The sequence below is a fragment of the Dufourea novaeangliae genome, unplaced genomic scaffold (genome assembly GCF_001272555.1).
Source record: "Dufourea novaeangliae isolate 0120121106 unplaced genomic scaffold, ASM127255v1 scaffold8, whole genome shotgun sequence".
Taxonomy (NCBI): domain Eukaryota; kingdom Metazoa; phylum Arthropoda; class Insecta; order Hymenoptera; family Halictidae; genus Dufourea; species Dufourea novaeangliae.
In genome coordinates this window covers 896,733-906,505 of record NW_015373923.1, presented here as the reverse complement: position 1 = coordinate 906,505, position 9,773 = coordinate 896,733, and the positions used below count along the sequence as shown (strand labels likewise).

At 32.0% G+C, this 9,773-nt stretch overlaps 4 protein-coding genes across 4 annotated transcripts; 1 reads left to right on the top strand and 3 right to left on the bottom strand.

Moving 5' to 3' along the window:
• Positions 1-662: 662 nt before the first annotated feature.
• LOC107194531 (probable cysteine--tRNA ligase, mitochondrial) lies at positions 663-2,818 on the top strand. Its single transcript, XM_015584173.1, has 8 exons — positions 663-907; positions 979-1,274; positions 1,355-1,553; positions 1,658-1,920; positions 1,989-2,125; positions 2,205-2,327; positions 2,402-2,656; positions 2,735-2,818. Exons 1-8 carry the CDS (start codon positions 663-665, stop codon positions 2,774-2,776), a joined length of 1,560 nt encoding a protein of 519 aa, XP_015439659.1. The 3' UTR covers positions 2,777-2,818.
• Positions 2,819-2,847: 29 nt separating this feature from the next.
• LOC107194966 (ribosome production factor 2 homolog) lies at positions 2,848-4,475 on the bottom strand. The gene is made up of 5 exons (XM_015584685.1): positions 4,327-4,475; positions 4,064-4,196; positions 3,386-3,825; positions 3,167-3,311; positions 2,848-3,088 (listed from the first exon to the last, which is right to left on the bottom strand). Exons 1-5 carry the CDS (start codon positions 4,347-4,349, stop codon positions 2,867-2,869), a joined length of 963 nt encoding a protein of 320 aa, XP_015440171.1. The 5' UTR covers positions 4,350-4,475; the 3' UTR covers positions 2,848-2,866.
• A 618-nt stretch (positions 4,476-5,093) lies between these two features.
• LOC107194530 (protein arginine N-methyltransferase 6) lies at positions 5,094-6,338 on the bottom strand. The gene is made up of 4 exons (XM_015584172.1): positions 6,303-6,338; positions 6,115-6,229; positions 5,677-6,040; positions 5,094-5,592 (listed from the first exon to the last, which is right to left on the bottom strand). The coding sequence occupies exons 1-4, from the start codon at positions 6,336-6,338 to the stop codon at positions 5,094-5,096; spliced, it is 1,014 nt and encodes a 337-aa protein (XP_015439658.1).
• Positions 6,339-6,742: 404 nt separating this feature from the next.
• On the bottom strand, positions 6,743-7,389 carry LOC107194529. Its single transcript, XM_015584171.1, has 3 exons — positions 7,215-7,389; positions 6,939-7,148; positions 6,743-6,879 (listed from the first exon to the last, which is right to left on the bottom strand). The coding sequence occupies exons 1-3, from the start codon at positions 7,387-7,389 to the stop codon at positions 6,743-6,745; spliced, it is 522 nt and encodes a 173-aa protein (XP_015439657.1).
• Positions 7,390-9,773: the final 2,384 nt, after the last annotated feature.

The following is a 9,773-nucleotide window of genomic DNA, read 5'->3' as shown; positions in this document are numbered from 1 at the left end:
TGAATTGCTGAGATATTCGCATTTTTCCATCACTATGAATTTTCACTCACCTGTCGGTATGATTTGGCTAGCAGTTTGAGCGAATCGCCACGGGTGGCGCCACCGGTCGAAAAAATAGTGGTATTCCGCAATTAAATGCGATTTTGACAGTGTTCTGATCGTTTATTATTATTTTCAATGGCAGCGGATTAATCTACGTTCTTTCAGCTTCAAACTGAATGCTTGGTCAATACGCGAGCCGTCAGCATAACGTTGGAAGAGCTATTCAAAGTGAACTAAACGTGGTACGCATGACGAGAGACAGTGTCAACCGTTGCAAACAAATGCGATTTTAACAGTGTCGTGTAATTACTGGTATCACGGCGTGACGCCGAAAATATATGTTTATATTACATGCTCTAAGAGGTTTGAGTACATAGTATAGTATATAGAAGCTTATTTAAATTTTATACATTTTTATTCCAATCATAAAAAAAGAAAAAAGATTCACTTATTACACTGTTTAAGTAGATTCTTGTTTTCTTTTTCTTATGCATTATTATCCACTTTTAACAGAATAATAGTGAATAATGAGAGTAGAGCGGTTATACCACCCGTACAAGACAGACGTGATAAATTAATATACAAGTGTGTGTTAATGTTAAACGATATAAAAATCTAAAATGAATATATCTACAAATAGTTTGAAACACGAACTACGTAAAATGTACCTTCGTTTTACGCATATTGACATAAAACAGAAACAAATGCCACAGTGGATAAAACCAGTTGGTCATCCCACAAAAATTGAAGTGTACAATCCAATAACAAAATGTACAGTACCGTTAATTTTAAGAAACAAAGATTATTTGACTTGGTACGTATGTGGTCCAACTGTCTATGATTCTGCACATATTGGACATGCAGCGTAAGTCATTCATTTAATTCCTTTCACTATTGATAACAAAAAATCTGTAATAAACGTATTGCATTCTATAGGACTTATGTGAAAACAGATATCATCAGAAGAATATTATCAGACCATTTTAATATAAACGTTGTAATGGCCATGTGTATAACAGACATAGACGATAAAATAATAAACCAGTCAAAGATAAAAAGTGAAAGTTTCAGTAACTTAGCACAGCACTATGAGAAAGAATTTATCGAAGATATGAAAATGTTGAATGTAGCTAAACCCCATTTGTACTGTAGAGTTACTGACTTCATACCACAAATTATTCAATTTATAAATAATATTGTGAACAAAGAGAAAGCGTATGTTGGGAAAGATGGTAGTGATGTTTAATATAATAATCATTTAGTCATTAAGATAGTTAATAATTTCTTACAAAGGATAATTTTTCATTTGTAGGATCAATATACTTTGATGTAAGCAAACATAACATGTACGGCAAATTATCAACTCCAAGCCCAGATAGCAGCCATCCCAACAAAAAATCGGCGTTAGATTTTACTCTGTGGAAGGCAGCTAAAGAAGGGGAACCATATTGGGAGTCCCCATGGGGTAACGGAAGGCCAGGATGGCACATAGAATGTAGTACAATTGCAAGGTAGGTTGTACATTTTTGTAAAACACAATTGTTAATTTCATACAAGTACAAAAAAAATCTTATTACATGATTGTGAAGTCAATAAATATTTGCATTTTAAATAGCACAGTTTTTGGAAATTCTATAGATATGCATAGTGGTGGAATCGATCTTGCCTTTCCACATCATGAAAATGAAGAAGCACAATCGTGTTCTTATCACAAAGTGGATCAATGGGTAAACTACTGGATACACTGCGGGCATTTATCCTTAGAAAATGTTAAAATGTCGAAAAGTTTACAAAATACCATCGGTATACGAAAATTTCTTGAAAAGTATACTGCAAAACAGTTCAGAATGCTTTGCTTACTTACAAATTATAGGAATGGTATGTTCGACTAATTTTTGAAATAATTAAGTTAAGCATGTTTAATTACATGGTTTCATTATTTCTAGAAATTCACTTTTCCGACGATATAATGGACAATGCAGTAAATTTACTAAAGAAAATTGAACACTTCCTTAGTAATTGTGATAATTACGTTGCTGGAAAATGGATTAGTGGAAATGTCGACGAAGTTACGCTGCTTCGCGTGAGTTACTTCATTATTATGTTCTGTTATTCAAACAGTCTTAATTTTCAATAATGTTTAAAATACAATTTTGTTTTAGTGTTTAGATGAAACGAAAAATAATGTTGATACAGCTTTAGCAAATAATTTTAATACCGCACAGGCAATGCAGTCAATCTTGAACCTAATTGATACAGGAAATAAAATGTTACACAGCCCTTCTGTAAGTATAAAAATCTATATTGTTGTATACTGTATTACTATGTTATTTAAGACATTCTGTTTTATTTAATGTAGGGGTCTCTTCCAAACAAAAATATACCTGCCATAAGTGTAGTATCAAATTATGTATCTACAATGTTGTTAAAACTTGGAATTGGACAATTTGAAGTAGCAGATGAATATAACAATAATAATATCATTGAATACTTTGTCAAATTCAGAAGGGCAGTTCGAAAGAGAGCCACAGAACAAAATGTTTTCGATAAAGTTTTACTTACCGCGTGTGACGAAGCACGAACGGATCTTTCCACGTGTGGAGTGATTATAAAGGTACAGTACTCGATTAATTATTTAAAAAATTATACATTTTGCTTACAGTGGACTATAATTTTGGTGTTCTGTTTTTAGGATAGCAAGACTGAAACTGTATGGAGTTTAAAAAAATACTGAATTGAATTTACCGAAAGTAATTTACATTGTAAATGAACATTTTACATAAAAATATTACTATATTTACATATAACTTTATACTCAATTGCATCAATCAGCTGAATCAGTAATATTTTTCTGTTTCTTTGAACTATCATCATTGGTGCCACTATCGGGACTCTTTCGTTTAACACCAGCTTTCTTCTCTGCCATTGTTTTCTTCAAACCCTTCATCTTTCGTGTTTGAATACTATTAAGTTTCTGTGCGCCAACATGTATACGACCGAAGGTTGTTCCAAGTTTGTCCTTGGAAATGTTCTTCTTCCTCTTCACCTGTAATTATCATTAAGCGTACCAGATCAAATGGATAAATCATAGTATTATTCGTACAAAGTCAAAGAAAAATATTACCTTCAGTGCCTTTGGTTTCTTGCAGGCCTGTTTAAAGAAATCTTGAGAAGCTAGCTTTGTACGTCTGCATGTTAAATCTGCTCTTGGGCCAATTTCTTCCAATTCTATCCTCGGTATTCTACAGTTAGATTTTTTCAAAAACACTCTAAAATATACAATTTCATTAAGTATATATTATTTTATAGAATACCTAATCAAATTATTCGGGAGTTGACTTACCGATAACTTCTTAAAAGAACTTTATTTTCAACCGCAGTAAAACTTATTACATGTTCAAGACCCTGTAACCTAACATTTTCGACAACTTCCCTTTGAAACATATCCACGAATAAATTCTTAATTCTATCAAGTTCATGATTGTTTTCAAAAAGCTCTCCGTTAAATACTAATAGAGGCTTTATCCCCTCAGAAATTTTGGGAACTTTAAAATCCTTTAAACCTTTATAATTTTCCACACCAAACTCTACCATATCCAGCAATGTATTTTCATACATTCTTCCCATTACAAGATTATGAGGTCGTTTTTTATTGTGCAAAGCAATCATAAAAAGAGGTGCGTTGTATTTAACAGAAAACTTTTCAATGAGTGTGACATCTTCAAATGGCAGTATATCATTTTTCTTCTGCATCATGTGTGCATTTGGTTTTTTCAGATCATACTGTAACAGATAAATAATCATGTAAAGTAGTAATATAAAACAAGTTACATGTTCTTTTTACTTTAATAATCTTTCCTAAGAATCCCACATGTACTCGACAGTGTATATGTAGAATGTGTCAGATATACACTGCAATATTTTAAAATATGCCTGCATTTTGAGCCCTTAAAATATTTCAATATGCATTTGTGAAGCCACGTATATCCTTATCAAATAGAGTTAATGTTGTTTAAGTTACCAGATCTTTCATAAAATCAACGACAATCTGAGATGTATTTTTTCCTTTGAAACATAGAGTCTCTTTGGCGTCTTCTATTAACTTGGGCTCCTTTTTTATAATGGCTCGTTTACCTCTATGAGTAGTTGGCTTCCTGTAATAAAAATTCATAGTTTAATTTAAATATATTTAATTGCAGTCGCTCGCATGTATATAAACACAATGATCCAAACATAACCAAGAATATCACTATAATGTCACGTAGAAGTTACATATATACTCACACTACTCTATTTATTACTGGCATTCTGACTGTAATTCTGAAAACTGTCTATCGTTAAACTAATAAAAATATTTAAATCAGTAAATATCTATTGTTCGAAACATCACCAGATTACACGTGCTTCGCCGAAACTGGGCGAAACAGAACTGAACGAACTGAACCGTGACAGATCAGAGGTTAGAAGGGATTTTACATACTATGCATGCGTTCGGTGTATTCAGTGATTCACGCGCGCAATAAACATTTGCGTCAAATATTTAAAACAGAATTTTTCTACAGTTATTTTCCTACGCCAAAGTTATTACTTAATTCAATATTTATTTATATTGTCATAATACAGATTAATAAACAATCTGTCAGCTTTGGAATTAATTATTTGTTGTTGTTGCACAACAGGCTTTAAAGTTTGCGGATAAATTATGAAATATTAATTAAGCTTATTGTTATAAATAATTGCCACTGTAGAATATTGATGCAGGGACCAATAATGAACAATTTGACAAAAACATTCGTGTTGTTTTGAAATTTTAATGAATGTGCAAAAATTGGCATGAGCAATAATATACAATATTTTTTCAATATAGATTACATATGTTTTCTATACTACACTATTTACCAGTGCAAAAGAACTGGAGTTGAATTTGATTTTTGAAATTTAAATGCGAGAAATAATAGTGCATACAAATCCTTCCCTTAAAAGGGCCGGTGGCAACACTTTATTAACCTGTATGGGGAATCAAATACCAAAATAGTACTGTATCACTCATTCTAAGAATTATCATTTGCTAGTTCGTCTATGTACGTTCTCATTACAATGCACTTTGTCATATGACAATGACAAGGAACCTCGTGGTCTACTTCTGATGCATCCAGGAATACCAATTCCATGTTATACTGTCTGGTTTTAATCGGATTTCTCTTCAGTTCTAATTTAAATGCAATGGGTTCACCTTTTACTACATCCATATCTGTAGGTAAAACGATAGCAGTTTGTTTCCAATGTGTAGCTTCATTAAATGGGCTTGTGGATAATTCTGAACCATCTGGAAACTCAACATCAAACCAGATGCAAATTCCTTGATAGTTTCCATCTTTGTTACAAACAGAAATATAATTCTCCCCTCCAAGAAGATCTAACTCTTGCACATCAATGCATTGTAAGTCCAGCCATGCCAATAGTTTACTTTCAGCTAAAAGATCCTTTTCATCTACATACAATACTTCTGGCTTCATTGATTTGGTTTTCCTGTATTCCTCTCCAATACATCTATAATGCAGAGTATAAATATATGAAATACTAAATGTTACAATAAAATTAAAGTAATAACAGTGATAAATTATTTATTATTACTTCATACTGACTCCATAAACATCAGCCCAAAAGTTATACATGGATGGCAATTGACACGGCGATGCATATAGTTTAGCAATAGATGGAAACAGCAAACCATTTTCTTTTAGAAAATGATCTCTTGCAAAGAGAACAGAATCTAACATTCCTTCGTGGACTAAATAAAATCCCATCCACTCTGAAATTATAATATCAACTTTTTCTAAATTATTTGAATCAATGTCCTCTACTTTACTGTGGATTACTGTTATCCTATTCAGTTTGTTCTCTATTACGACTTTTTCTGTAAGTTTAGATAAATCACTCGCTTCTACTGCATAAACTTTTTTTGCGCCAGCTTTTGTGCAGAAAATCGATAATATTCCTAGAAATAAATAGTAAATTCAATACTACTAATGATAGACATGCAGATTAATTTAAATTAAATTAATTAGTCACCTGTTCCAGCGCCAACGTCCATAACACTTTTGTTCTCAAAAAGATGTTTAGAATTCATTATAGCATTCTTGTAAGCAAGAGTTCGAGCTTTGTCAGTTAACATTAATTGGTGTACCTATAAATACCGTTAGACAATTTTACATTCATAATTACAAATATACATAATATAAAATATTTATGTTATTTACATCAAGTTCTTCATAACTTTTAAAGTATTGGTCCATGTTTCTACTCCTTCTAATGATAAAAAATGTGTCTAAATTGTCGTACTTATTCACTCTGAATTTATAAAATGTAATGATATAATAACTAAAATTAAATGTTCTATTTTGAGATAATATACTTCTTCAATAATATTTAAAACATTCTCTTCTTGTTTCATAGAATTCCTAACCTTAACCTATAGAAAGTATATATTATATATGTAACATGTGTTCAACGTTACACATGTTGAAATGAATGGAAATGACGCAGTATTAAACATCCGTAAATAAATTGAATGTATTTTAATTAAAAACTTTACAAAAATATACACAGTTTATGTAGTTAGACAGTGACTAAAAATGCATTTATATATATATATTTTTTTTTTGTGTATGTAATATATATATATGTATTTATATTTTCTTTAATATTTAGGATTAGGCTTCTTAGTTTCATTCGATTTCTGTTGTTCTCTTTCCTTCATTAATCTCTTATATTCAGCTTGCTTTTCCATCTGTTTACGTTTTCGTTCCATCCGTAAAATTTCTTCATCGGTTAATGCTGAAATCATTTGTATTTAATTCAATATTAACTCTTAAAATGACCATTAATTTATTTACCTTTTTTCTGTTCCTGTTCCATTGGAATGTTGCCTTGTTCATTTTTATGGCTCGCACTATTTGGCTGTAACTGACCATTCTTATCATTTGAAATCTTTACAGATACAGTTTCCTCTTTTCTTTCTGTTGGACTCTCTGATTTCCTTATTGCTTGTGATATTGGTATATGTCTTGTATCAATGTACGGATTTTTAGAGCAAGATATACTTTCTGAAAAATAGCTAATATTAAAAACTATTCAGCACAAGTTTCATTAATATAAAATTTTATAGAAACCTGGCTTATTCTCCTCTGGATCATTTTTTTCAGTTAGGAAAGGAGTCGATTGAGCGTATGGTTCAAATATATCATTTTGTAAAGAAGTTATAGAACATTCTAAATCTTCTTTCGGACTATTACGTGTATGTAAATTAGATGACTTTCTTACCAGCGTTTGTAATTTAATTTTCATTGTATCCCCAAAACATAATAATACATTCTGAAAGGCATCTGTGAGTGAACCCTAAATGTAATAATGAAAATCTCATTTCTTGCTGTACATAAATGTGTTACACTAATGTACAAACATACAATTCTTGCACAATGTATTGCTGAACCTTTCAAAGATCCCTCTACATGACAATATCCCAGATCTTCATGAAAAGTTCCATCTTGTAGTTGAATCTTAACGAATGTTACACAACCGCAAACATATTTACCCATTAAACCTTCTACAAAATCTGCAACAGTAAAATAACAAGAACAATAAAAACAGTTCATATGCATACTTTTCCACCTGGAGGTATATTAATAAGTTTTTTGATATCAGTGCTTATGGCCAAGGAGCCTATGCAAAAAGGAACTATTACTACATACATTACATTACTCGAGTTGCCTTGTTGGTCCGCGATTGTAATTTGCTATCAGGAACGGAAAATCATTAACAAATTCTTGGTGACTGATCATTAGTATTAAAAAAATTATCAAATAATCTCCAGTATGTAGATAGTTAATTGTAGAACACTTCAATTGAGCAATTCGAAATAATTAATGAAAATAGGATACGTGCCGATTGTTTGATTCGTTACAGCATGGTTCCATTTTCCTTCTCCAAATTCTCGATTAGCTAATGTAATTAATGCACTCCTGAATGTTAATGCTTCTTTAACATCAAATTTCTGGGGAATCATGGCAGTACTTTGTTTTGAATTACTGGGCGGCTAAAAATATTAACCTTTTGCATCATTTGCACTTCTCACTCTTAATTTATACTGTTTCTGTAAGATCACTGTTTATTATGAAATACTTACAATTTTTATGCACGAAGGGTAAATACTGGCACCGTTCATGGTACGTGCACAGTTTTTCCAGTTTCATGTAAATTTTCGATTCAACAGATTTGAAATGCTTGAAATTGTACGTCGATTGCAGTCGGTTGCGTTCCATTACGACCGCAGCAACCGCGCCAATTTCCCATTAAATTTGCTTGTGGCGTCGTGATTGAAAAGTGCAATGGAACAGGTTTTGGGGGTGTAAATTCGATCGGTGGTAATTTCAAAAACCCGAGGCTTGAACACCTCAAGAATATATGTGTACATCTTATACTCTGTGTCTAATAGTGTCACCCCTCTATAGTTTGCTGTGTCTTTCTTTTCACCATTTTTGAAGATTGGGCATCGTCTACAGTGTATGTACTACAGTATACAGTAAAATAGGACTCATTTATTACTTAAAATTTGTAACATTTAGGAAATGAATGTTAAAGAACGAAAACTGAACTAGAGGATAAGAGGTTAGAATAACAAAGATCAAGGTGTAGACCAGAGATGGGCATTATCTGAATAAAAAATTATTTAAATAATTATTATTTGAATAAAAGATACTTTATCTTTTATCGTTACTCAAAGCTTAAACAAAAAAGTAACTTTATCGACGAGCGTCGATTGAATAAATTTATTCAACGAGAATTATCCGATGAGTAAAAGTTTCTTTTTGTATTCATGGCGTTTCACTCATAGCGTCGACGATATTTTCATTTTTCACTTGTATCTTTACCAGAAAACTTTGAGTAAATCTATAAATACCTTTGGCCAGCCAGCCAGCTCGAAAAAACGCGCTGACGGCGTCGAACAAGATTTACTCAAAGTTTTCGAATAAAGATACAAGTGAAACGCCATAAATACAAAAAGTAACTTTTATTGGTCGGATAATTCTCGTTGAATAAATTTATTTAATCGACGCTCGTCGATAAAGTTACTTTTCTGTTCAAGCTTGGAGTAACGATAAAAGATAAAGTATCTTTTATTCAAATAATTAATTAAATAATTCTTTATCTAGATAATGCCTATCTCTGGCCAGGCAGTCGTTGGCTCGAGCCGCTCGATTCGATTCCCCATCTACTAAGAGCAGGACACCAAACGACTACACTGCGCAAAAACAAATAAAACTGTAGTGAGCCCCGTTTGAATTTCGTCGAAGAATCGTCGGCAAGAAATGCTAATCAGCCAGTTTTTAAGTGACTTCAGTGAAGTTCGCGTTGTGAGTGAACTCTGACTTGCGATTCCCGTTAGTCTTAAAAACTTTTCTGTGTTATATTTTCTTATTGTTACCTCTCATAATGGATACGTGCAAAGTTGATGCAGCAATCGACGAAGGATCTGTTTTGGCAAACGAACAATTGCCAGCTATTTTAAATGGAAAATATTTTAAAATTTCTATGCGTCAGGAGAAAAGTGTGATTGGCTTGTGCCAGATTTGTTTGCCCAATAATAAAGAAATAAAGGGGCATTTGACCTCTTCGTCAAATTTTCGCTCACACTTAAAGCGGAAACATCCTACAGAATTTCAAGAATATAA

Coding starts and splice junctions, on each gene's coding strand:
- LOC107194966 (XM_015584685.1), bottom strand. CDS start 4,349: ATGCCAGTAATAAATAGAGTAGT. Junction 4,197..4,326: donor CCAGTAATAAATAGAGTAGT/GTGAGTATATAT, acceptor TTTTTATTACAG/GAAGCCAACTACTCATAGAG. Junction 3,312..3,385: donor GTTCTTTTAAGAAGTTATCG/GTAAGTCAACTC, acceptor TGTATATTTTAG/AGTGTTTTTGAAAAAATCTA.
- LOC107194529 (XM_015584171.1), bottom strand. CDS start 7,389: ATGAAAATTAAATTACAAACGCTGGTAAGAAAGTCATCTAATTTACAT. Junction 7,149..7,214: donor TCCAGAGGAGAATAAGCCAG/GTTTCTATAAAA, acceptor GCTATTTTTCAG/AAAGTATATCTTGCTCTAAA. Junction 6,880..6,938: donor GGAACAGGAACAGAAAAAAG/GTAAATAAATTA, acceptor AAATGATTTCAG/CATTAACCGATGAAGAAATT.
- LOC107194531 (XM_015584173.1), top strand. CDS start 663: ATGAATATATCTACAAATAGTTTGAAACACGAACTACGTAAAATGTAC. Junction 1,921..1,988: donor ACTTACAAATTATAGGAATG/GTATGTTCGACT, acceptor CATTATTTCTAG/AAATTCACTTTTCCGACGAT. Junction 2,126..2,204: donor ACGAAGTTACGCTGCTTCGC/GTGAGTTACTTC, acceptor ATTTTGTTTTAG/TGTTTAGATGAAACGAAAAA.
- LOC107194530 (XM_015584172.1), bottom strand. CDS start 6,338: ATGGACCAATACTTTAAAAGTTATGAAGAACTTGAT. Junction 6,041..6,114: donor GGACGTTGGCGCTGGAACAG/GTGACTAATTAA, acceptor ATTTATTTCTAG/GAATATTATCGATTTTCTGC. Junction 5,593..5,676: donor GTTTATGGAGTCAGTATGAA/GTAATAATAAAT, acceptor TCTGCATTATAG/ATGTATTGGAGAGGAATACA.